Genomic DNA, 24,875 nt, shown 5'->3' with positions numbered 1-24,875 from the left:
GATGAGGAGTTAATTGATAGTAAGATTCTGTAGCCAGACTCTCATGATTCCCAGGCTGGATACAGTGAAGGGTATAAGGATAGTTGTGAAACATTTCCAGTGGTACCAGTAAGTTTTCTAGCTGGGGGCTCATAGACAGCACCCCAATAGGATGCCTGTTAATATTTGTGAGAGGCTCCTCCTGATCAGAGGCTTCATGCTGACATATTACTCCAAGGATAACCTTGAGTGCCTGATCCTCCTGCCTCCACTTCCCAAGTGTTGAATTTATAGACTTATACAACAGTTTCTGGTTCTTATTTTTCTGTGTTATTTATATAAAGTTGCTCCTTAGTTATCCTACTAAAACAATACTAACCCATAATTCTTTGTGTAAAGCTTTTAGAATAGTATCATATAATATGATGCTTACCAAACTCTGTAAATTCATACCTATCTCTGGGTTCAATGTCCAAATAAATAAAGGCTGAATTAGTCGATGTGTTAGTTTTCAAAATTGAGCACAAGATTTTCTAACCAATCAGAACACCTGGTTACCATTTTAAATGTAAGGAAAGATATTGTCATGAGCCTAAATTTTTTTTTCTGTAAAAGTAAGATCTGCCATATTCCTTATTGTTTCTTGAGATTGCTACTTCCTACCTCTGGTCCCTACATGGATTAGGTCCTGCATATACATCAGAAAAAAAGGCAAGGGACATTAAGAAGGCAGCCTGTTTAAAAAAAAAAAAATTAAGATTCTCTTTTCATTAACATTTTTGTGGCTATTTTTATGGATTTTAGGGAGTGAAGCCAGCCAGTTTTGACAAAGTAGCAATTCCTGAAGTGAAGGAAATTATTGAAGGATGTATCCGACAAAATAAAGATGAAAGGTAAGTTGCTTCTTTGGCCCCTGGTGTTGCTTGAACAATGTGAGGTATATTTAATACTTGTGTTTCGTTTTTCCATTCATAACATTTTTAAAAATTTTTAAAGATTGGATTCTTTCCATTGAAGCTACTCAGATTTGCTCTCTGTAACTGTAAAAATGTGACTCAGTGATGTTTAAGTAAGTTAAGTTTATGTTTAAACCAGAACCACCTCATACAGTCTCTACATTCAATTTAGAAAACCCTACAGTAGAGTTCATTCTCCAATGCAAAAAATTGATTCCTTAATCATTCTCCCTCTGAAATTTGAAAGTAAAGTAAAATCTTGGCTTTTGAAAATCAGCTTAGCTCTACAGGCCTTTATTTTCCTACCATTATACCAGGATTGAAAAAGAGCAAAACATTAAAAATTCCTTTGAGTAAACAGAGATTTCATGCAAGGCTTAGAAGAAGAGCTGCCTTAGTCATTTGTACAAACAAAGCTTTTCTGAGAAGAGTGTCCAGTATCAGTTATGCAGTGTAGCTGATGGGTCACCTGTAGGCTTAGCAAAGATAGATGATTATTTGAAAAATAATCTGCCTTACTTACCTCCATACCAGTCTAAAAACAAAAGGCACACCATCCTAAATTAATATAAACTGTAAATTGAGCATAACCTATCTCCTAAAATATGGCCACAATTGGCTATATCAGCCAAATTCAAGAATTTCATATCTTAACTCTTCTAGTCTCATGTTCTTTTCAAAACTTAGTTATTTAGAAGAGCTCTACATCATGATCTTTCAGACCGTTCAGCAGATAGTTATCTATGAGTTTCTGTTTTGAGATACACAGCCCTTAGAAGCTCTTTTAAGACTTTTTCAGTTTAAACAAAGGGATATTTGTTTTGAGTTTTAAAAACATTCTGTTTCATTTCTGGATGGAAAAGTTTCTTTGATTACTGGTATTTTGTATAAAGAAGATTGATTGTGGGCCTGGAGAGACGCCTAGGTGGTAAAGAGCACTGGCTGCTCTTCTAGAGGACCCTGGTTCAATTCCTGCAACCACATGGCAGCTCACAGCTGTCTGTAACTCCAGTTCCAGAATATCTAATACCCTCACACTAATGTACATAAAATCAATAAAATATTTTTAAAAAGATTGATTGTTTTGTATCCAACCTTTGACTTGCCTAATCCACAAGTTGTTGATAAGGAATTGAAAGGATTTATTGTAGTAAATAAAGGTTGCTGTTACAGAAAGTACCAAACTAGAAAACAACAAATTTATGTTTTAGTTATGATTATATTATTTATAACTGTAAAACTTTGAGAAAGAATCTTAACCTTCCTCTGCCTTCATTTTATAATAGTCAAGAAATGGTATTCCATTGTTATTGTTCAAGGACCAGAGAAGGTCCTACACAGTGTTTTGTTGTCGTTGTGTTGTGTTGTGTTTTTTTTGGGGGGGGGGCGGCTATGTTTCTATGGTGTTTTGAAGCTTTGATATTCTGGGCATTATTTCCATAATTATTCTGACTAATGAAATTAGATCATTTGGTTTAAAAATTGTCTCTGTCAGCTGTTAATAAAACAGATTGGCATAAGATGGTAGGCTGGGGATGAAGAAGTGCTTGTCTACTATGTGCAAGGTCCTGGATTCCATTGCCAACACACACACACACACACACACACACACACACACACACACACACACACACACACACACACAGCTGTAGCATTACCATTCAGATAGACTAATGTTAAAATGAATCACAAAATTTCCCTAGTTTTTCTATCATAGATTTTTTTTTCTCCTTAATTAAATAACAGTAAACACATACATTTAAAAGTCATTCTTATGCCTGTAAATGCTCTGTTAGTCTGAGGCCAGCTTGGGCAACATAGGAGATACTGTCTCAGAAAGAAAGAAAAATATCTTTTCAAACTAATGACTTCTTTTTTTAATTTTCTCTTTCTTTGAAAGATATTCCATCAAAGACCTTTTGAACCATGCCTTTTTCCAGGAGGAAACAGGGGTACGGGTAGAATTAGCAGAAGAAGATGATGGAGAAAAGATAGCTATTAAATTGTGGCTGCGTATTGAAGATATTAAGAAATTAAAGGGAAAATACAAAGACAATGAAGCTATTGAATTTTCCTTTGATTTGGAGAGGGATGTACCAGAAGATGTTGCCCAAGAAATGGTAAATTGACCCTTAACTGTTGTAGATTTATGTATACTGATACCAATAGGGGAAAAAACAAACTTTTATCTAATGAGTGTTGTATGTTGCATGTCTCATTAACATGAGGTTGTGTGATCCCGTATGTTTTGTCTTTGGATAGGGGGATTTTTCTATGATTTTTCTTTAAGACCTTTCTTTGTATTTTTTGGTATTGTTTTGATAATGTGGGTTGGTTTTTAGTCCTTTAAAATTTTTATTTGAGGAAAATAACATGTAATTATAAGTGAATGAATAAAATAGACCGGAATGTATTCTGGAGTCTTTCTTAAAACCTATAAAGGTGAATACCTCTAACTGACTTTAGTCAAAATGTGTTAGTTATGCTGTTTTGCTTTGGGAACATTGAATTTATGTTCTTCCTGTTCCCTGAATGCTGAAATTACAGGTATAACCAATCAGACCAGGTTTGGAATTGTTTCTAAACATTGGTTAGCTTTTGATCCATCATTATAAACACTAGAGAGAAAGATAACAGAATTATAAGGTATTTTCGCTTTGGTGGCTGGACAGGTAGCCCAGCAGTTACCCAAATTGAGCAGCTCACAACTGCTTATAACTCCAGCACCAGGGGATTGGATACCTCTGGCCTCTGTAGACACCTGTACTCACACATACAATTTAAATAATAAAAATAGATATTATGAAAACAGTTTTTACTTTGAATGGTGTTTTCAAGATCAAATCACTCTGATGTATCCTTACTTTAAATATGTGTAAAAGATCACTGTTCTAAAAGGAAACCCTTTTAGGAAAACCAAATCTAGGTATGCCCCAGTGCCTAAAATAGCCAGTTGTTATACAAAGGTAGTCATAAAATAACCTTACTAGGATTTATTTTAAAAAAAAACTATTCAGAAGTAGAAAAGGGGTCAGATATGAAAGAGGTACTTATTTTTTATTAATTTTATGTAATGTTCTATAGAAATGGTGGTATCCACTCTTTGTTTACCACAATTGTGGGGAAATATATAATGCAGACTGGTAATTTTATTGTTTGGTGAAGAAGAATCCTAAGGTCTCTGATGTTAGTGGCACACGTCTGTAATTCCAGTACTTGAAACTGAGGCAAGAGGATTTCAAGTTTGAGACCAACTGTAAAATTGGTCTCAAACATTATAAAACTTGAAAAAATACATGCACCCCTCCAAAACAACCTACTTTTCTACTGTGCCTTTTGTTTGTTCGTTTGTTTGTTTCATTTTGTTTTGAAGTAATTTTCTCTAAATATCCTTTTTCTTAATATACCCTTTTTATTCTGTAGGTGGAGTCTGGGTATGTCTGTGAAGGTGATCACAAGACCATGGCTAAAGCTATCAAAGACAGGGTATCATTAATTAAGAGAAAACGAGAGCAGCGGCAGTTGGTGCGAGAAGAGCAAGAAAAAAGAAAACAGGAAGAGAGCAGTCTCAGACAGCAGAATGAACAACCACCAAGTGTTTCCCAAGCAGGAATTCAGCAACTCTCTTCTGCTAGCACCGGCATACCAACTGCTCCCACCACTTCTGCTTCAGTTTCTACACAAGTAGAGCCTGAAGAACCCGAAGCAGATCAACATCAACAGCTACAGTATCAGCAGCCTAGTACATCTGTGTTATGTAAGTGTTAGGAGAAGTAAGCAAAGTGCTAGTGATGCTTTTGATTATTTTCGTTCTTGTACTCATTATTAATAGAAGGGTGAAACACTGAGAAAATGTGCTTAAGATATAAGGGTATTTGAAAACTTCTAGTGTCTTGACATTTTGAGTTTGTAGGTTATTTATCTATTTTATTTAGTTCCTTCAAGTTAAATTTGCAAATAATGAAGGGTAAATAAATTTTGCTATTTTTAATTGAAGCTGTTAATCTGGTTTCAACTCTTTTAGCAAAACTACCTAGGAGACCAAAGGTTGTTGAGACCAGTGCTCAGTAATTGAATTAAATATTTAACATCAAGTAAACACAGGTCTCCACAGAATAAGACCTCAAAGTTAAATTCAATTTAAGATGATATCATCCAGTGACAATCAGAAATTTTTTGTTATTGCTGTTTTGTTTTTATTTTGGAGACAGGGTTTCTCTGTGTAGCTTCAGCTCTCCTGGAACTATATATGTTGATCAGGCTGGAATTGAACTCAGAGATCCACCTTCCTCACCTTTCAAATGCTGGGATTAAAGGCATGCACCACTACTGTCTGACAAGAATTTTTTTTTAAGATTACTACTTTTTTGCACAACTCCCTCATTTAAATGTAGACAGGTACTTAATTGTCTCAAGTGCCACGTTGACCCTAAGTCAGAATCTCTTGTTTGTAGCCACATCTGTTGTCAACAACTTTGAGAGAGCAAAAATAAGCTCAAACTCCCTGACTTCCAGTCAAGGCGAAACAGGCTCACATCTTAATAAGACTGCTATTCTTTTGGTTTTGCTTTGTTTGTTTGTTTGTTTTTGGTTTTTCAAGTTGGAGTTTCTCCGTGTAACTTTGGTTCATGTCCTGGAACTCATTCTGTAGACCAGGCTGGCCTTGAACTCACAGAGATTCACCTGCCTCTGCCTACTGAGCGTTGGGATTAAAAGCGAGCTCCACCACCACTGGCCTATTCAGTTTTTAAAATTTACTCCAGATTTTAACAAAGAAATAACCAATAACATTAATGTAATGAGTCTACAATGTAAACTTCTCCCTCTTCCATCTCCCACCCTCTAATGATTCATTTATCCTTCAGCTGATGGAACAGTTGACAGCGGTCAGGGATCATCTGTCTTCACAGAATCTCGAGTGAGCAGCCAACAGACAGTTTCCTATGGCTCCCAACATGAACAGGCACATTCTACTGGCACAGCACCGGGGCATACAGCTTCTAGTATCCAAGCACAATCTCAGCCTCATGGGGTGTATCCACCCTCAAGTATGGTGAGTAAATGCATAAGGAAATGTAAAACTAAAATGATAGCCAATAGGTAATCTTCAGATTATTTCTTACGTCATCTAGGTAGCAATGTGAGTCTAAGGTAGAAAATATGAATGGTCTAGTCAGTCTTTGTTGTCTGTGATTTTCATGTGGGTGGATTTAAATAGTAAAATTCCTAAACATTTTATCTGTACTGAACACGTACAGACTTTTCTTGATATATTCCCTAGTAACACAACAATTTTTAAATGCCTTTAGAATTGAATTGGGTATTATAAGTAATCTAGAGATTATATGCAAATACTATGATAATCTATATAAAAGATTTAGACAACTGCAGATTTTTTTTTCTGTTGGGGTGGCTTGGAACCAACTCAGCATAGAGACTGAGGGTTGATGTTATTTATAAAGGAAATAAGTTTATAAGAGTATAACCAGAGGTGTTTAGTAACATACACATTAACAAGTGAGAATTAGTTGAACTTCAAACACAAAGTAGTTGTGTACAGTAAGACTGAACTGCACTCTCTTCACCTAGGAATTAAATCTGTTCAAAGTGGCATAAACTAGATACAACAAATAATTTGTGGGTGGAGCAAGACTTTTTAAAATTTTTTTGAAAGTAACAAGTGTTTTCTATAAGATTTTCTTTTGTACAAAAACCAGGTAAGACCTTCCAAACTATTAATAGAATGTTGCATGTGAGTATTATAGAGTAAAGGAATCTTTTATTGTATGACCTCTGACTAATTTATTGCTTGTATTTAGTTGATCATCAGTTGCTATGCGTGTTCCTTTCCCAGTATATGTTCATTTACCTTTTCCTTTATTTGGTATTTATTTTATTACCAGTTTATTTTCAGAGTCAGCTTACAGAAGTAATAAATTTATTGGAATATGATGTATATGCACATTGTCCTTTTGCAATAGTGAAAGTTAAATTAGATGAATAATAAAATATCCTCATTTATTTTTTTGCTGACTCTCTGTGAGTTATTCAGAGGAAAAAAGATCATATACTTCAGAAAGGAATTAGATGATAACTGTTCACTTTATATCACTTGTTAGTACAATCTTTAAGCAGACTGATTTTCCTCCCTCCTTCCCAGAAGGCTTTTAATCCGAACTTTGTAGAATTCTTATGTCTTCATTAAGTGGAAAAAAAAAAACTTTTCAGGAAAATACTTTCACTCATAAAAGATGCTTGTTTTGGAGTCCATTGATGGATTAGTTCTGCTTTGGACTTAGGTCCCAAGATGAATGGCCACATTAATTCAAAGAAAAGTACCACTAATATATACTAACCTTTTAACAATCTGTTCTTAACCTAAGTAGGGCAAATGACCTTGGGTGATTTATTTCAATATACTGACAAATATTAGTTGTCAGCACTTCTTCATTTCTTTGTTTCACAGTTATTTTCAACTCTTGGCTTCCTCATCATGGGGGTTATGTCTTTTTTTTTTTTTTTTTTTAAGAGAAATAGGATTGATCATTCATCCAGATATTAAATGCTCAAGCCATTAACATTAGCTGTATTTATTTGCTGTTCTAAAATTAGACTGTCTCTAACTTTTTGATGATAGTCTTCTATAGAGTGATTATAAAAAATTACAAATATTTAGAATAATAAAACATTTTATAATCCTACTCTTTTTTTCATTTCAAGAATTTACTATGCCTAAGAAAATTTAAAAAGAGAGACAAAGGTAAAAATTTGTAACCAAAATGAACTTAATCATGATGATACATACTGATGAACTCCAAGTTTGGCTAAAAAGCATTTTATTTTTTTATTTTTTTGGATTTTCGAGATAGGATTTCTCTCTTTTTTGGTTCTTGCTTGTCCTGGAACTAGCTCTTGTAGACCAGGCTGTCCTCGAACTCACAGAGATCCGCCTGCCTCTGCCTCACGAGTGCTGGGATTAAAGGTGGCTAAAAGCATTTCTTTGAAGCCAGTTTTGTAAAAGAAAGAGATCATAAACTTGCTCCAGGCACCCTCACAATATTAGACTAGCTCTGTAGCTATGTTAAACCCTTTCTCTTAGGGCACTACACACTTTGTAAGTTTAAACTGAATTTATCATATGGGGGAGGGGTTAATTCTTTTGGTTTTTCGAGACAGGGTTTCCACATCTGTAGCTCTGGAGCCTGTCCTGGAACTCCCTTGGTAGACCAGGCTGGCCTCGAACTCACAGAGATCTGCCTGCCTCTGCCTCCCGAGTGCTGGGATTACAGGCGTGCGCCACCACCGCCCGGCGGGGGTTAATTCTTTAGAGATTCAAATTGAAGGCATTTCTCCCACTGACTCCTTTATAAAAGTACAAAGTATTTCTAATACCTAGTGGTAAATGTCAGAAAGCTATTCTTTTTCTTCTATTTATTTGATGATGACTTTTTAACCTTTGTAGAGAAAGCTGCAAGTGTATCTTGTAGACTATCTTCTAAAATAGAAAAGTTTTTTCCTCAAGTTTTTAGAGCTCTTGCAAATAATCTACTCCTAAAATCTTCCCAAATTTTATACTTCAGTAAATGTATTCTTATACTCTTACTAAGGTTTTAGAACTATAGTTCATTGTTACTTGTGTGGTACCCTATTAGTCAGTTTTTATTAATTCATGCACTTAATAGTTGGTATTACTTCAAAATATTCAAGATAATAGTTGATCTTTTATTCATACGAGAAAACCTGCAAAAAAAACACCAAAACAGGGAGACTAGTTAGGATATACCAGCTGTGTTTTGTAGAATTATGTCTCACCTAAACATTTCTTTTTTTTCTTTTAAACTTTGCAGAGTTGGGGAGGGTAGAACATTTCTTTGTTTACTATGCCCTATTATCACTGTACATTTGGTTATTTTGTTTTCAAAGTACTGTTTTTCATGTGTGTTTGTTTTCTGTTTAGCCTCGTCGTGGCCGTAGCATGTCGGTTTGTGTTCCCCATCTTTCTGCTGTTCCCTCTTTATCCCGCATCTCTCCCAGTGCTCCTTCTACCCCACCACCAGTGCTGTCTGCACCTCTTTGTCCTTCCCTCCTTCGGACTGCCCCTGAGGAAACTTTTGCTGAAAAACTCTCTAAAGCATTGGAGAGTGTCCTGCCTATGCACTCTGCCTCTCAGCGCAAGCATCGACGCTCCAGCCTGCCTTCCCTCTTTGTCACTACTGTATGTAAATGTAAACTTCCTGACAAGTGAAAAACTATTACCAATGAATACATCCAGGCATAGAAAATTTGATTAAAGAGCCAAACTAAACTATTAGCTTGGTTATATGTTGTGCTTTTAGGATAACAGCTATTCCTATAGAAAACATTTTTTAAAGAATACTTTAAATGAGAATAAAAAGCAAGGAGGCAATGAAATTTTGTTTAATAGCACATATCAGTATAGCTTTTATTATACTTTCCTAGCTTCCATTGATAAAAGGGTTTGAATTTTTATATCTTAGCAAAAATATGTGTATTACTCATTATTAAACTCATTATTAGCCTAATCAAAATGGATTCTACCAAACATTAACCAAATGTGTTCTCTCCTCAATTTATTCTTCAAGGATACAACTAGTTGAATCCTTTGTATTTTAAAACCAAGTCAATTGAGGAGTAAAAATTGATTTTTAATTGTGTAAAATGATATGTCAGAAACCTAAAAGGCTGTTCCCTCTTTGGGAGGTACTTTTTCGCTCCAAAGATTACATAAGATTGGGCATAGACTCTACTGAATACATTAGATAAACATATAGCATATATAACTTTTCTTGTCTCCATTAATGTCTATGAAGCTACACAACTTCTCAAATTACTTTAGTTGCTGTAAGACCTTGCTTGCTACTTTTCCAAACAGAAAATATAATTAATATTCTGAAATAGTGTCACCAGAATTTTAAGATATTTTAGTTAGGAAAATGACTACCTATGTTATGGCTTTAGGATAAAACTTGAATAATCAATAAAATGTTAGCATTTGATACAGAATACTCCTAGCAGGAGGAAGAAATGGCTCAGTGACTAAAGTACTGCACAAGCATGGAGTGCAGATCCCCAGAACCTATGTAAAGCCTGGTGCAGTAGTTCACATTCATAATCCCAGTTTTCCTGGGGTGAGAAGGGAAGTGTTAACAGACTCTTCAGAATCTCACAGCCCTCCAGCCTATTGTAGACAGCATCAAACAACAGAGATATGTCTCAAACAAATTGGATAGTGAGGGCCAAAACCTGAGGTTGTCCTCTGACCCTTCCCCCCCCACACCCATTTTTGTGTTGTTAAGGATTGAACCTGGACCCTTGCATATGCTAGACAAGCACTCTATTGAGCTATATCCCTAGCCTAAAACCAATATATTTTAAAAAGGAGTTCAGTCCTTGGTAGAGAATTATGTGCATTGCATTTGGCAAGCTGCGATTCTAAGCTCAGTCTTAATTCTGGAAACAAAAATTGCTATTAAATTGATTTTGCTATTATTTATTACCTCCATTTCATCTGATTTGTCAGAATTAGAAAATTTGTGGTATTCAGCCCTTATTAATGTTCAGAAGAATGATTCTGCATCTCTAACATTTTGTAGTAAAACTATTAATTGTAGTTTTGGATACAGAAAGGAAGAAAACTAGTCACTTATCCTTTTGTTGTCTGTTTTTTTAAGATGATGTCTCATATAATTGCTCAGTATAGCCTTATACTCAAAAATCCCCCTGCCTCAGTTTCTTTTTTTTCTTTTCTAAAGATTCATTCATTCATTCATTCATTCATTCAGTGTACAATGTTCTGTCTGCATGTATGCCTGCAGGCCAGAAGAGGGCACCAGATCTCATTACAGATGGTTGTGAGCCACCATGTGGTTTCTGGGAATTGAACTCAGGACCTCTGGAAGAACAATCAATGTTCTTAACAGCAGAGTCTATCTCTCCGGCCCCCACCTCAGCTTCTTAAGTCCTACCATTATATAAGTGTGCACCATTGAACTTGACTATCTACCAGAGATCCCTTTTGATTTATACTATTACAAATTTCTTCTGATCATTTACTCTTAGTTAATGAAAATAACACTGAAGCCTCTAATAGACTACTATGGAACAGTAGCTTAAATTAAAGTATATTTTTAATTATAAAAATAGTAGGATTCTTTGTTGTCCTATAATATTTTAACTTTAGGATTTTCCATTGACAAAACTTTAAGAATGAACACGTTTATTATAGATAAATAGAATAATCATTTAGGAAGTTTACTTCATACCTTTGCTTTGGGAGAGTGTATTTGTAGAAAAACAGCTTTTTTTTTTCATTCAAGGAAGTACCAAAGATTGACTTTATTGGCCCTGGATGTATTTAATGGATTTTTACTATACACATAATTTCCAAAAGCATTGTTAATTATTAAAATTTGAGTGTGGCCACTTCATGGGGTTACACATAACTATCCAGCTATGCATGTCTGATGTAATTTCACTTACTGAATGTATGAATTACTTGTCTTGTTCATGTTGATACAGCCTCAGTCCATGGCGCATCCGTATGGGGGGACCCCAACATACCCAGAATCACAGATATTTTTCCCAACTATTCATGAACGTCCAGTTTCTTTTTCACCACCTCCCACCTGTCCACCGAAAGTAGCCATTTCCCAACGACGTAAGAGCACCTCCTTCCTGGAAGCCCAAACTCGCCACTTTCAACCCCTGCTGAGGACTGTTGGCCAAAATCTTCTTCCACCTGGTGGCAGCCCAACTAACTGGACACCAGAGGCCATAGTTATGTTTGGTACTACAGCCGGTAGAGTAAATAGAGATCTATGTGAGATGCAGGCCCAACCTGTGTTTGAGCCAGCCCAGATTTACAGTGACTATAGACCTGGACTAGTACTGGCAGAAGAAGCTCACTATTTTATTCCTCAGGAAACAGTATATCTAGCTGGGGTGCATTACCAGACCCAGGTGGCAGGACAGTATGAGGGCATTTCATACAACTCACCAGTACTGTCAAGTCCTATGAAACAGATACCTGAACAGAAGCCAGTGCCTGGGGGCCCTGCCTCAAGTTCTGTCTTTGAATTTCCATCTGGACAGGCTTTCCTGGTAGGACACCTTCAGAATTTAAGATTAGATTCTGGACCGAGTCCAGCATCACCCCTCTCTAGTATTTCTGCGCCTAACAGTACAGATGCTACACATTTGAAATTTCACCCTGTCTTTGTTCCTCATTCTGCGCCAGCTGTGTTAACTCATAACAGTGAGAACAGAAGCAACTGTGTATTTGAATTTCATGCTCAGACACCAAGTTCTTCTTCAGGAGAAGGAGGTGGGATTTTACCTCAACGTGTTTATCGAAATCGACAGGTTGCAGTGGACTCAAGTCAGGAAGAACTGCCTCCTCAGTCAGTTGGATTGCATTGCCATCTGCAGCCTGTTACTGAAGAACAGCATAATAACCATACCCCAGAATTGACCATTTCTGTGGTTGAGCCTATGGGACAGAACTGGCCAATAGGAAGCCCAGAATATTCAAGTGATTCCTCTCAAATTACTTCTTCAGATCTCAGTGATTTTCAATCACCTCCCCCTACAGGGGGAACAGCTGCACCTTTTGCCTCTGACGTCTCATTGCCCTTTATTCGCCTGCCTCAGAAAGTGTTACAAGAATCCCCACTTTTCTTCTGTTTCCCCCAAGGAACCACAACTCAGCAGGTCTTATCTGCCTCATATTCTTCAGGAGGAGCTACACTCCATCCACAGGTTATAGGAAAACTTTCACAATTCTTTTAAACTACCCTGTTTTGCACTAGTGCATTTAAATATTCTATCTCATGTCCCTGAATCATGGATTTATGAGGAATGTTGTTTATTTTCTTAATAGAATTTTTTTTGTGGTTATAAATATTTGTACTAAAGAATGAACTAAAGCAGAAACTACCTGGTTTGCCTGTGATTGTAGTCATCAGAATTAATGACTAATCTCTATGTGAAATTTACCTTAGTAATGAAAATGCAATTGTCTATTTTGATTATTTAGATGCAGTAAAATGATTTAGTATAATTTCTTCCTCTAAATAAGTTTTTAAAAATTAAAGAAGTATAACCTTAAAGCAAAATGGAAAGTAGCAAAAACTTTTTGGTGCAATGTTAAGAAACACAGAGCCTTTCATTATAAGTAGGACTTAAGAAAACACATCTTATGAGTTTGGCTTAACAAATGAAGGTGTAGTTTTGAAATGGTATCAATCAGACCACTGTATTAAGGACCCAAATGTAACATTAATCAGTTAAGGACTATGTCAAATTTTAACAACTGGTAGGGTCTATTGTGTAATGATTTTATTGGGTTTTGCATGAATTTATAATAATGGATTGCAAAGGCCAGGAACAGTAGTGTCTCAGGCTTTGTTCTCTGAATATATTTAAAAATTTAGCCACACGTACACGAGCATACATACTCACACAAATATAATAAGAGATACAGAATTAAAGAAGTTATGACTATTTCATATACTCTTTAGGTATATCCATTACTTGGAATAGTGGTAAGAAGCAGAAGGGCCCTGAAACTTAAATAGAGTGGGCATGCTGTATGCTTACATTATCCTTCAAGCTTTGCAAAGAAAAAAAATTAAAATAAATAATTTAAATTTTCATCGAGTGTGATATATCCCTAAAAACATTGAAGAACCTCTTCTAAATTGAATTGAAACCATAAAGGTAGCCTTTTCATTTTCTTAACATATGTCGGTGTTATATATACATAGTATACATGCATTCATTTCCCCAACATATATTCTTGTACTCTATTCTCAGTTAATATAGACTTCTTGTTAAATGGAATAAGCTGTTCAGTTTCTCAGACCCAACATAGTTCACATTCTCTGGGTTGGTTAATCCTTTGTTCTGAATGGGGACTTGTATGGTCATTATAGAATTTTTAGTAGCATCTTATAGCCATTTCCCCTAGTTTTGACAATTAGAATGTCTTCAAATGTTTCCATATGTTACCTGAAGCAACCATTACATACTTGTTGAGAAATTGGTTTTTAACAGACGTTTGACATTTTTTTTATCAGTTACTATGAATACAAGAAATAGGAAAAGATAGCCAAATTAGCACTTTTGAATGTGGTTTTTATTTAATTATCTAGATTAAATGTTTTCATGTTGATATCTTAACACATTTTTTTTCCTGTGACAATTTTATTATTGAATCTAACTATTCAAGCCAGCTAAAACTTTAGCCACCATTAATAGTAAGTTTTTAACATCAGTGTGTTTGTGTTTTTGTTTCATTTTTACCTGAGATGTGATCAGAAATGTTCTATGATCTTTTTCCTAAACTTATCTTACAAAACAAAACAAAAAACTCTAGAGGTCTGTCTTATATTACACTACCAAACTGTTTCATTTCAATCAAGCAGTCTTCTGAGGATCTGAAGTATTTATACAAAAGTGTAACTTTCATGTGCATAAACCTTCTCTAATTTGTATTTGCTTTTTTATTTCAGGCACAGGGGCAGAGCCAGGGCCAGCCATCAGGTAGCTTAGCAGGGGTTCTATCTTCACAACCTGTCCAACATCCTCAACAGGTAAGAATGTTATGGTGTTACATTATGTTTTATCAGTGGCCAAAAGCACTTACTTTTTGAGCTAGATTGCTGATATAAATGGCTTGCTAACTTTTTGGAGAATAATTAAGTGGCGTAACATTTCTGGCATTTAGTAGTAGTTTAGGATATCTTTCATTTTGGTTAATGTACTTATAACTATTAAACAATTTACTAGGTATATGTTGAAATTTAGAAGAATTGTTACATAATTTATCTTCTTAATGGTTGTATTCATGAGGTAAAATATACAAAGAAAATTGTTTCTATTTATGTTTTATGACTTGTCCATATATGGGAATTTTGTCATCTTTAATCCCAGCATTTGGGAGACAGAGGCCTGGTGAATTTCTGAGTTCAAGGCTAATTTTCTCTACAAAGCAAGTTCCTTGACAGTCAGACTACAAAAAACCTTACCTCCAAAAAGAAGAAGGGGAAAAAAGGGGGCATTTTGTCATTACAGCCTCCCATGGTTCATGCCTTGGATACTGAACTTGTTTTTATTGGTTATTAGTGGGATAGTATATCATATTGCACTATAAGGGAATGAATGAAAACCTAAAGAACAAAATAAACTTTATTTTCCTTAAAGGAAATGGAGTGATGGCTCACTAGTTAAGAGTATGTAGCCAGGTAGTGGCCACGCAGCACTCGGGAGTCAGAGGGAGGTGGATCTCTGTGAGTTTCAGGCCAGCCTGGTCTACACAGCAAGTTCCAGGACAGGCTCCAAAGCTATACAGAGAAACCCTTCCTTCCCCCCACCCCACCCCAAGAGAAAGAAAGAAAGAAAGAAAGAAAGGGAAAAAAAAGGAAGAAAAGAAAGAAGAAAAAGAAAGAAAAAGTATTATATTGTTATTCCAGAGGACCCAGGTTCAGTTCCAAGGACTAACACTATGGTTAACAACCATAAACTCCAATTCCAGGGTACCCTCTTCTGGCCTCCTCAGGCATTAAGCATTCCATTCATGTCTAACATGTACATACATGCAGGCAAAACACATAAAGAAAACAAAGAGCAACTACTACAGGAAGTTGTTTTGTTTTGTTTTGTTTTCAAGAAAGGGTTTCTCTGTGTAGCCCTTTCTGTCCTGGAACTCCCCCTCTAGACCACACTGGCCTTAAACTTGGAGATCTGCCAGTCTTCACCTCCCAGTTACTGGGATTAAAGGCAAGTACCTCCATGCCCCATCTGATTTTTTTTTTTTTTTTTTTTTTTTTAAATTTTTGACCTAGGAGGTTTTGTCCCACAAGATCTGAGGAATTCAGGACATGAGTTTAAAAAGATCCAAACATCAATAAAATAGCTGATCTTAAAATTCAAATAGTTTATCAATACTTTTGCTTAGCAGATTTTAATTTACAGGAAATCATTCATTTTGAACAATTTATTAGTTGTTTCAAGCAAGATTTATACTCATCTGTTTAATATGATAAACTATTTCATTGATGGTTCTTCTACTATAATTTTAATGACCATATTGTAAAGTGACTTCTAATTTTTAAAACAAAGGCTTCATTATTATAAATGGCCTTTTTTACTACATTAGGTGGCCATGTGGTCACTTCATCTTTATGGAGGTTAAATTACAGGTTAGTAAGATGACTCCGTTAGGTAAAGTTTCTCTCTCAATGCTCTTGCCTCTGCCTCCCAAGTACAAGGATTAGAAGCATGAGCCACACACATCTGAATCACACTAACATCTTAATTTGCTTATATTTTGATATAGGCCAACACTCTTAAAAGGAAAACATTTATATTCTGTGCTTTTCCTTTTCTAAAGAAATGTGTCAACTGTCTTAAATACATACTTATGTTTACATACATACATATAAATATTAGCAAATAAAGGAGAATGTGAAATAAATCATCAAGTTCAACACTCAAAGTATGTGGGGATAAAGTAGCATAATACTATAAATAAATGTTAAGTTGAAATAGTAATATGTCTGAATGTGGTTATGTGCACTTGGAATGTCAACTTTTAGGAAACTTACAGCAGAATCTTAAGTTCCAGGCCATCCTGGGCTGCCTAGTGAGTTGTACTCTCAGAAAAGAGAAAGTAGTTCATAAGGCCCCAACTCTCTCTTAGAAGAGCTGGAGAGATAGCTCAGTGGTTAAGAGCATTGGCTGCCCTTCCAACTCTCTCTTAGAATATGTGAAATAAGTAGCATATCTTGAAACAGGCCACCAATGTAGTAGAGATACGTTCTTTACTTCCTTGCATTCATTCATTCATTCATTCATTCATTCATTCAAGTGGAATCTGAAACAGATAATGTAATCTTTTGGATAACACCAGGGTAACTATTTAGGAACAAGTTCACTATTATAAAAATCTTGGTTTCTAGTAACTAATGGTTGCTGGGGGAAGGAAGGAGAATCATTTCCTCAGTGGTGTAGCCACTGAAAAGTATGCCATGTTCCAGTAAAAAACCTCCTGTGCTAATGTAACACTAATTAAACTCATTCTCTCTCTCTCTCTCTCTCTCTCTCTCTCTCTCTCTCTCTCTCTCTCTCTCTCATGCGCGCGCACACCCACACCCACACACTTGAAAGTAGAAGGAAGATTTCTTGAGAAATGGAAAGGTTTCTACAGAAGAAGGAAGAGGAAGGGTAATAGTAGTGAAAATGACTGGATTTCATTCTGTGTATTTGAAACTGTCAGAGAATAAGTACAAATAAATTTGAATAATCTAAAAAGATAAATTGAGAAAGTGCTAAATAGTTAATTCTAGTGGTGGATAAAATGCAAATAAATGGACTATTAAAATTAATTTTTCTTTTGGTTCCATTTTAGATGTTATTACAGCATATTTTAAATTTAGTAGAATCAAAATTATGAAGCCAGTTTGTATAAGAGGTATATGTAATCTAGTATATTTTACTTTTGTAGAGTTTCTCAGGTAATAAGGAAACTACAAATTACTGAAATTCAAGCTTTCTGTATAAGTGACTTTTGTTTTGTTGTTGTAAAATTAGTTTTATATGGTAGATATTTAAATGCTATACTTACCTGTTACTGGGTCTATGTGAATGGATGAATGCAAAGAAGAAAAGAACCTCTCTCTTTCATATTGGTAATAATAGTTTTTTTATAGTAAGGAAAGACATATACCTCATCTGAAATTTAGTTTATCTTGTGACTTTAGAATATAGTAAATGAGGAACGTCTTTTCCCCTGATTCATTGTTTTTATCAAGAGTTATAATGGATAAAGGCTAGAGATATGAAAGAGCTTACAGCTCTTCTGAGGACCCAAATTCAGTTCCATTCCAGATGCCTTACAACTGCCTATAATTCTAGCTGTAAGGGCCACCCTTCTCTACCACTGTGGTCATCTGTCCACACATGTATACACGTGTACATGCACAAAAATTATTAAAAAAATAAAGCTTTAAAATGGTATTTATATTAGTGTGGTGCCCCCAGTATTTATGACTGTAAAGAAGGTTGTGGGAAAGATAAACATGTCTTCCATAAAAGCATGTACAAGCCTTCGGATATTCATATTCTTCTGTTCACCCTGAGGATCACGTTTATATGCCATGCAGTTGTGTTGTACCAGTCAATAAAAACTATTTGAACTGGTTTCTATGAAGAAAGTCTATGCAAAGCATAATTCTCATCATCGCTGTCTGACTGATCTATTGGTTATTAGCCAGTGTGATTATGCAGAAGCAGATGGCATGTAATTTTGGCTTACCAAATGTACCATTTCTCAGAAACAGTACTCTAAGGTACTATTGACATACCCGTCAGTTGTCTTTTTAGGAATAAGTTCATAAAAAGAAAAGGTATCCATTTTTGTTACCCCTTTACTTTTTCTCAACATTCCCAAGTAAGCCAGAGTTTTGTTTGTTTTCTTTTTTTCTATTTTCTGACAGTCATCTGAGATGGACTAACATGAATGGCTCTGGGGGAACCTAAGTAATGTAATTGTAAACATAAAATGTAAATGTAGATCCTATCATTATTTTCATTTTACTGATGGAAAAGCTAAAATCTGAGAACTTTGGGAAATTGTCTCAAATATATGCCATCTAAGAGGTGAAAGCCGCCCATTTCACTGCCGTGTCTCTGGCAGAAAAATAGACATCTTTCCTGGTTGGAAGGGGTTTATCAAGAAGACTTCATGGAAAAGATGATATGTTATAAGTCAGACTCCTACCAAGGGTGGAGGAGTTGCAGTTTGGAACATGTAAATGGAACAAAGTTAGAAAATTATGGGACAGAAACAAATAAGCTCGGTTTAAGGTGTCAGGAAGATTTGTCCAACCTGATGTATAGAAAGAGTTTAAGACTAGTATTGCCTAATTATTCCCTTTAAAAAAAAAAATAGGGATTTTTTTCCCCAGGCGGTGATGCTGCACACCTTTAATCCTAGCACTCAGAAGGCACAGGTGGGCAGATCTCTGTGAGTTTGAAGCCAGACTGGTCTACAAAGCGAGTTCCAGGATAGCCAGGGCTGTTACACAGAGAAATCCTGTCTCTAAAACAAAACAAAAAGATAGTGATTTTTCTGTGTAGCCCTAGTTGTCTTGGAACTCGTCCTGTAGACTAGGCTAGCCTCAAACTCAGAGCTCTGCAGGCCTGTGTGTGTGATAGCCCTAACTGACCTGGAACTCTGTAGACCAGGCTTCCCTCAAACTCACAGAGAGATTTGTTTGCCTCTTAGCTAATTATTCTTAATGATTTAAGAAAAAAATCAGGATAAATGCCAGGCGTGGCGATGCATATCTTCAATCCCAGCACTCAGGAGGCAGTCAGGGAGATCTCTGAATTCCAGAGCTGCATATCCTTTTTTTTTTTTTCTTTTTTTAAAGAAAAGGGGGTCAACTCAGTTACCACCCTCTTTCAAAAAGTCTGATTTTTTTTTTTTTTTTTTTAAGCAACCAGGAATACAGCCAACTGCTCCTCCTCAACAGGCAGTACAGTATTCACTTCCACAGGCAGCATCTTCCAGTGAAGGCACTACTGCACAGCCTCAAGCTTCACAAGTTTTGCCTCAAGTGTCAGCTGGAACACAGGTAAACTCTAATTCCTGAAAAGATGCTACAGATGATATCTATGTCCTTTAACGCAGATTTCTGCCTTCTCCTGTAATAGTGAAGAATCTGTTAAAATGGAATAGAGATTAATCCCGTTATATACTTGTTTTTGTTGTAAATATCAATAGTAATGACCATGTCAAAATATTGAAATTTTAGGTTTGATAAGTATGAAGTAGTTACAAATACTGAAATTTAGGGGTTAAATGGAAATGTTTTGGTAACTGGACCTACGACATTCTCTAGAAATGTGTCAGCTGTATCTTACATTCCAGTTTTGCAGCTGTGTTTTATTTTCATGTAAAGTTCTTCATTGTTTTCTCCCTCGCTGCATACAGATACTAATTTATTGTGTTAATTAGCTTTTCATCATTGGCAAATGCCTAAGGACAATATTGTAAGAAAAGAATCATTTGTTTTCTTGTATGATTTCAATCCACACATGATTGGCAAGCCATATTGCCTTTATATTGTAGCAGGAGATGGAGGAAGGGTTATAGATGAAGAAAAATTATGGCATAAGAAACTATTTTATGACTGGCAAGGCGCATAGAAGAGGCTAAGGCCAAGAGATACCTTTCAAAGCCCCACCCACCAAGTTCCTTTAACTAGGCCCCACTCTTCACATTTTCACCACTTCTCCTCTTAAATTATGAATCCATCAGAGGTCAGAACCCTTTTTATCTAGTTGTCTCTGAAAATGCTCTTAGAGATTTATTTTAGTAATCACCTCTTTACTATCAGTCTAATTAAAGTTGACAGCCAAGATTACCCATCAACTGGGTATGTTGTCACATATCTGCAATTCCTGAGGCAAGAGGTTCAAAAGATCCAGACAAACCTTTGCTATCTACTATGTCCATTCCTCAAAAAACTTAGACGTGGATTTTTGTTTTGTGTTAGTTTATTCACTCGCTTGGAAAGTAACCTGTAGAAGGCATATTCTTATGAATAACCTTTCATCAACTTCATCTATGGGTCAGTTGTAGATATATGTGCATAGAATATTATATTGTCATCTCAGAACTAAAATAATATCAACTCTAAATGCACTCTTATTTGCCACTGGCATATAGTCTTAATCTCTACATATATCTCACTCAGGTTTTAAAATGACACAGTTGTGGAATCAGTGAATTATCTAGAATCAGTGAATTATGCTAATTATACCAACTTTTAGTGTTGTTTTACACTTAAAATTGAAACATAATATGAAGTCTAATTCCACTGGAAAGAAATTTGAGTTTAATCAGTATATTAGCAGTCATATTAGGTGATTTCTGACATGCTGGTGGATTATGGTGTGTGACGCATATGCCAGTAGACAAAGCTGGGGGTGGTGGTGGTGTACTCCTTTGTGTGCAGATCTCTGTGAGTTTGAGGACAGCCAGGACTGTTACACAGAGAAACGTTGCCTCAAAAAACAAATAACAAAAAGTTGGGTGTTCTGGTACAAGTCTGGAGTCTGGTACAAGTCTGGAGTCTGGTACAAGTCTGGAGTCTGGTACAAGTCTGGAGTCTGGTACAAGCCCAGCACTTGGAAGGCAAAGGCAGAGGACCTAGAGTTTGTTTTTATTTGGTTTGGTTTGGGGTTTTTAAGATAGGGCTTCTCTGTGTTCTTTGGAGCTTGTCCTAGAACTCACTCCAGGCTGGCCTGGAACTCACAGAGATCCACCTGCCTCTGCCTCCCAAGTGCTGGGATTAAAGATGAATGCCTCCACCACCTGGATGGACCTAGAGTTTTAAGTTCAGTCAGAATCACCCAACAAGCTCCAGGAAAGCCTCAGCTGCCTAGTGAGAGTCAAAATCAAAAAATAAACCAACAAAGAGAGGGGAGAGAAATCCTTCCGTGTGAAAGGTCCTCTTTTATTGCCAAAAATGAAATAGCATTTTTTTTCAACAGTGAAAGGTTTGGAAATGTTACTTTACTAGCATATTTCTCTCCTATTCTTTCTTGATTCTGTGTGGCATGTTAATTTATACTAATGTATGCAGAATTTTGTTTATCTTCTTGACTAATATGTAAATCTTGCTTTTGGCAGCTTTGCTTTAAAAAAAAAAAAGTCTGTTTTGTTTTTCTTTACCTTCCCAGCTTCCAGTTCCCCAGACAGTACCAACTATCCAAGGCGAACCTCACATCCCAGTTTCCGCACAGCCCTCAGTTGTTCCAGTCCACTCTGGTGCTCATTTCCTTCCTGTGGGACAGCCACTCCCTGCTTCCTTACTCCCACAGTATCCTGTCTCTCAAATTCCCATATCAGCTCCTCATGTGTCTACGGCTCAGACAGGTTTCTCCTCCGTTCCTATAACAATGGCTGCTGGCATTAATCAGCCTCTGCTCCCCTTGACTTCATCTGCTACAGCATCTTCAATCCCAGGGGGATCAACTGTAGTTCCTAATCAGCTTCCAACCCTTCTGCAGCCTGTGAATCAGCTGCAAAGTCAGGTTCACCCACAGCTCCTACAGCCAACAGTTCAGTCCATGGGAATACCAGCTAACCTTGGACAAGCTGCCGAGGGTCCACTTCCCTCTGGAGATGTTCTGTACCAGGTATTGTGTTAGCTAGTAAATCAGAGGGTGTTAGACTATTGGATTTTAATGGCAGATCATTAAGAACTTGAGAAATGTACTAGTTAGTTGAGTGTCAGAGTAACAATAACAAAAGTTGACACTCTGAACTAGGCAAAATAAAAATAGCAAAATTCTGAAAAGGCTGGACGTGGTAATGTGTGCCTTTGATCCCAGTGCTTAGGAGGCAGAGGCAGATAGCAGATCTCTGTGAGTTCAAGGCTAGCTTGGTCTGCATAGCAAGTTCCAAGTCAGCCAGGGCTACGTAGTAAGACCCTATCTCAAAGAAACTATTGGAGTGATATTACCAAATGATTCATACACGGTTTTGAAGACACAACTTAGAAGAAAAGCTAACTCTATTCAAGGTAAGCTAGATAAACTTGGATAATGGTTAGTGTAGTATGCCAGGCTGCTCTTTTACATATGTAGACTGTAAATAGAACAGGTAGCCTGATACAAACAAGAAAGTTCAGGATTTAGATTTTATAATATGACTGCTATCTGGGAGAGATTTTTTGCATTCTTCCATGTAAGATTGCTATAAATTCTTTATGTGAGGAATTAATCTCTTAAGTTCTACTTAAATGGTCTCTAGGATGGGAAATCAGTTTAAAGTATGATTGAAAGAGTGCCATTTTCTAAGTTATCTGCCAGTTCATTTTGAAAATGATCTTTAAATTTTCTTTAAATTATTAGAAACCAGGGTACTGTTCTTTGCTTTGTGCTTTTGTTTCCTCTGGCCCCTCGTCTACTGATTTGCTAATTTGATGTCCCTACTCACACTAACTCACCTTCCTCATTTCTGTCACAGGGCTTCCCATCTCGACTGCCACCACAATACCCAGGAGATTCAAATATTGTTCCCTCTTCCAACGTGGCTTCTATTTGCATCCATTCTACAGTCCTAGCCCCTCCTCCTATGCCGACAGAAGCCTTGGCCACCCAAGGTTACTTTCCTACAGTAGTGCAGCCTTTTGTGGAATCAAATCTTTTGGTTCCTATGGGCAGTGTAGGAGGACAGGTTCAAGTGTCCCAACCAGCAGTGAGTTTAACACAACAACCCCCCACTACATCCTCCCAGCAAGCAGCCCTGGAGGTAAATGAAATTACTGCATGTTTATATGAAAAACATCTATAAAAAATGGGGTTCAAATAGCAAAGAAAAAAACAGGCTCCCTGATTTACAACTCATTTGGAGACTGTCTAACTTCTAAATGACTTTTTCTTACAGCAGAATGAAATGGCAATGTGGGGGCCTTGTTGCCACTGGCTGTTCTGTTGGGAAGTGAGTTTGCCTTAGAGAAGATTAACACTATTAGCACTTCACTTCTCTAGTTAGTGCGTTAGCCATTGTTCTCCTTCCACAAACTCTTGCCATTGGCAGTTCATAAGAGTATCTTACTTGCTGTGCTCCCAACAACCTTTTCTATTCTACTACTAGGGTACAGTTCTAAATTCATCTCTGCACTTCGCTCTACCTGCCCTATTGCACACTCTAGTAAGATGCTGTCTGCATGGCAAATTGTAGTTTCACAATGCCTAGCAAATAGGTTGGCTGACTTCACACCAACAGTTGGTATTAGAAACTAGCTTTGGAAAAGATTTTGAGTTAAGAATTACTAGTACCTTCATTGATTCCAAGACTTATAGAGGGGTAACAGGAACTTCTTAGGAACGGTGAATGGTTTTATAAACCTACTTACATATGTGTGTGTAAATCTTTTTTCCTGCCAAGATTTGAGTTATCTTCTCTATTTATAGAGTACTCAGGGAGTCTCTCAGACTGTTCCTCCAGAACCAACTCCAATAACACAGTCACAACCTACCCAGCCTGTCACATTGGTTTCAAATGTAGACAGGTAAGAAAACTAACACTTGTTTGAGTTGTGGGCAGGATGGTATGAAACTTCAGAATAACAGGCCTTTCAGTCTCATTAATTTTTTTCCCTTCAAAGTGCACATTCAGATGTTGCTTCAGGAATGAGTGATGGCAATGAGAATGCTCCTTCATCCAGTGGGAGGCATGAAGGAAGAGCGACAAAACGTCATTATCGAAAATCTGTAAGAAGTCGCTCTCGTCATGAAAAGACTTCTCGCCCAAAACTGAGGATTTTAAATGTAAGTATTGATTTGTAACCTTTGTATTGTTGAAATAATTTGGGACTTTAGGTTTAGAGATCAATTCTGAACTATTCATAAAATAAACTTTTTTTTTTTTTTTGGTTTTTCAAGACAGGGCTTCTGTATAACAGTTCTGAATGTCCTGAACTTGTTTTGTAGACCAAGCTAGCCTAAAACTTACAGAGGTCTGCCTGCCTCTGCTTCCTTAGTGTCAGGATAAAAGGCTTGCACCTGGCTATATATATTATTTTTATAGCAGCCTTTTCATTTAATTCACTCAGTCTCTTTTAATTGAATATCACATTTACCATTTACTTTGTTGTTACTGTTTTGTTTGTTTGGTTTTGTTCTGTTTTTAAAGACAGGGTTTCTCTATATGGACTCTAGCTGTCCTGGAACTGGCTCTGTAGATCAGGTTGGCCTTGAACTCACAGATCTGACTGCCTCTGCCTCTGGAGTGCTGGGATAAAGACCTGCACCACGCTGCTTCCAGACTCCAGAGTTTTTTTTTTTTTTTTTTTTGTTTTTTTTTTTAAGGTAGCATGCTTTGAATTTATTTAAAGCAGT

At 36.5% G+C, this 24,875-nt stretch overlaps 1 protein-coding gene across 19 annotated transcripts in view; it reads left to right on the top strand.

The window, feature by feature from the left end:
* Positions 1–24,875, top strand: part of Wnk1 (WNK lysine deficient protein kinase 1) — a 121,002-nt gene that overhangs the window by 68,727 nt on the left and 27,400 nt on the right. For 8 of the 19 annotated variants that reach the window (XM_026788128.1, XM_026788124.1, XM_026788131.1 and 5 more), the window contains exons 5-15: positions 784–872; positions 2,836–3,055; positions 4,359–4,692; positions 5,801–5,988; positions 11,475–12,713; positions 14,468–14,548; positions 19,457–19,594; positions 21,708–22,166; positions 22,999–23,283; positions 23,949–24,046; positions 24,143–24,305. In XM_026788128.1, coding sequence (XP_026643929.1) covers positions 784–872; positions 2,836–3,055; positions 4,359–4,692; positions 5,801–5,988; positions 11,475–12,713; positions 14,468–14,548; positions 19,457–19,594; positions 21,708–22,166; positions 22,999–23,283; positions 23,949–24,046; positions 24,143–24,305 — 3,294 coding nt within the window. Of the gene's footprint in view, positions 1–783; positions 873–2,835; positions 3,056–4,358; positions 4,693–5,800; positions 5,989–8,892; positions 9,151–11,474; positions 12,714–14,467; positions 14,549–19,456; positions 19,595–21,707; positions 22,167–22,998; positions 23,284–23,948; positions 24,047–24,142; positions 24,306–24,875 lie in introns of all 19 variants that reach the window. The other 11 variants (XM_005365132.3, XM_026788136.1, XM_005365129.3 and 8 more) reach the window with 6 other exon arrangements.

This window comes from Microtus ochrogaster, unplaced genomic scaffold (genome assembly GCF_000317375.1).
Source record: "Microtus ochrogaster isolate Prairie Vole_2 unplaced genomic scaffold, MicOch1.0 UNK1, whole genome shotgun sequence".
Lineage (NCBI taxonomy): Eukaryota > Metazoa > Chordata > Mammalia > Rodentia > Cricetidae > Microtus > Microtus ochrogaster.
Note: the sequence above shows the minus strand (reverse complement) of the source record. Positions and strands in the feature narration are given on the sequence as shown.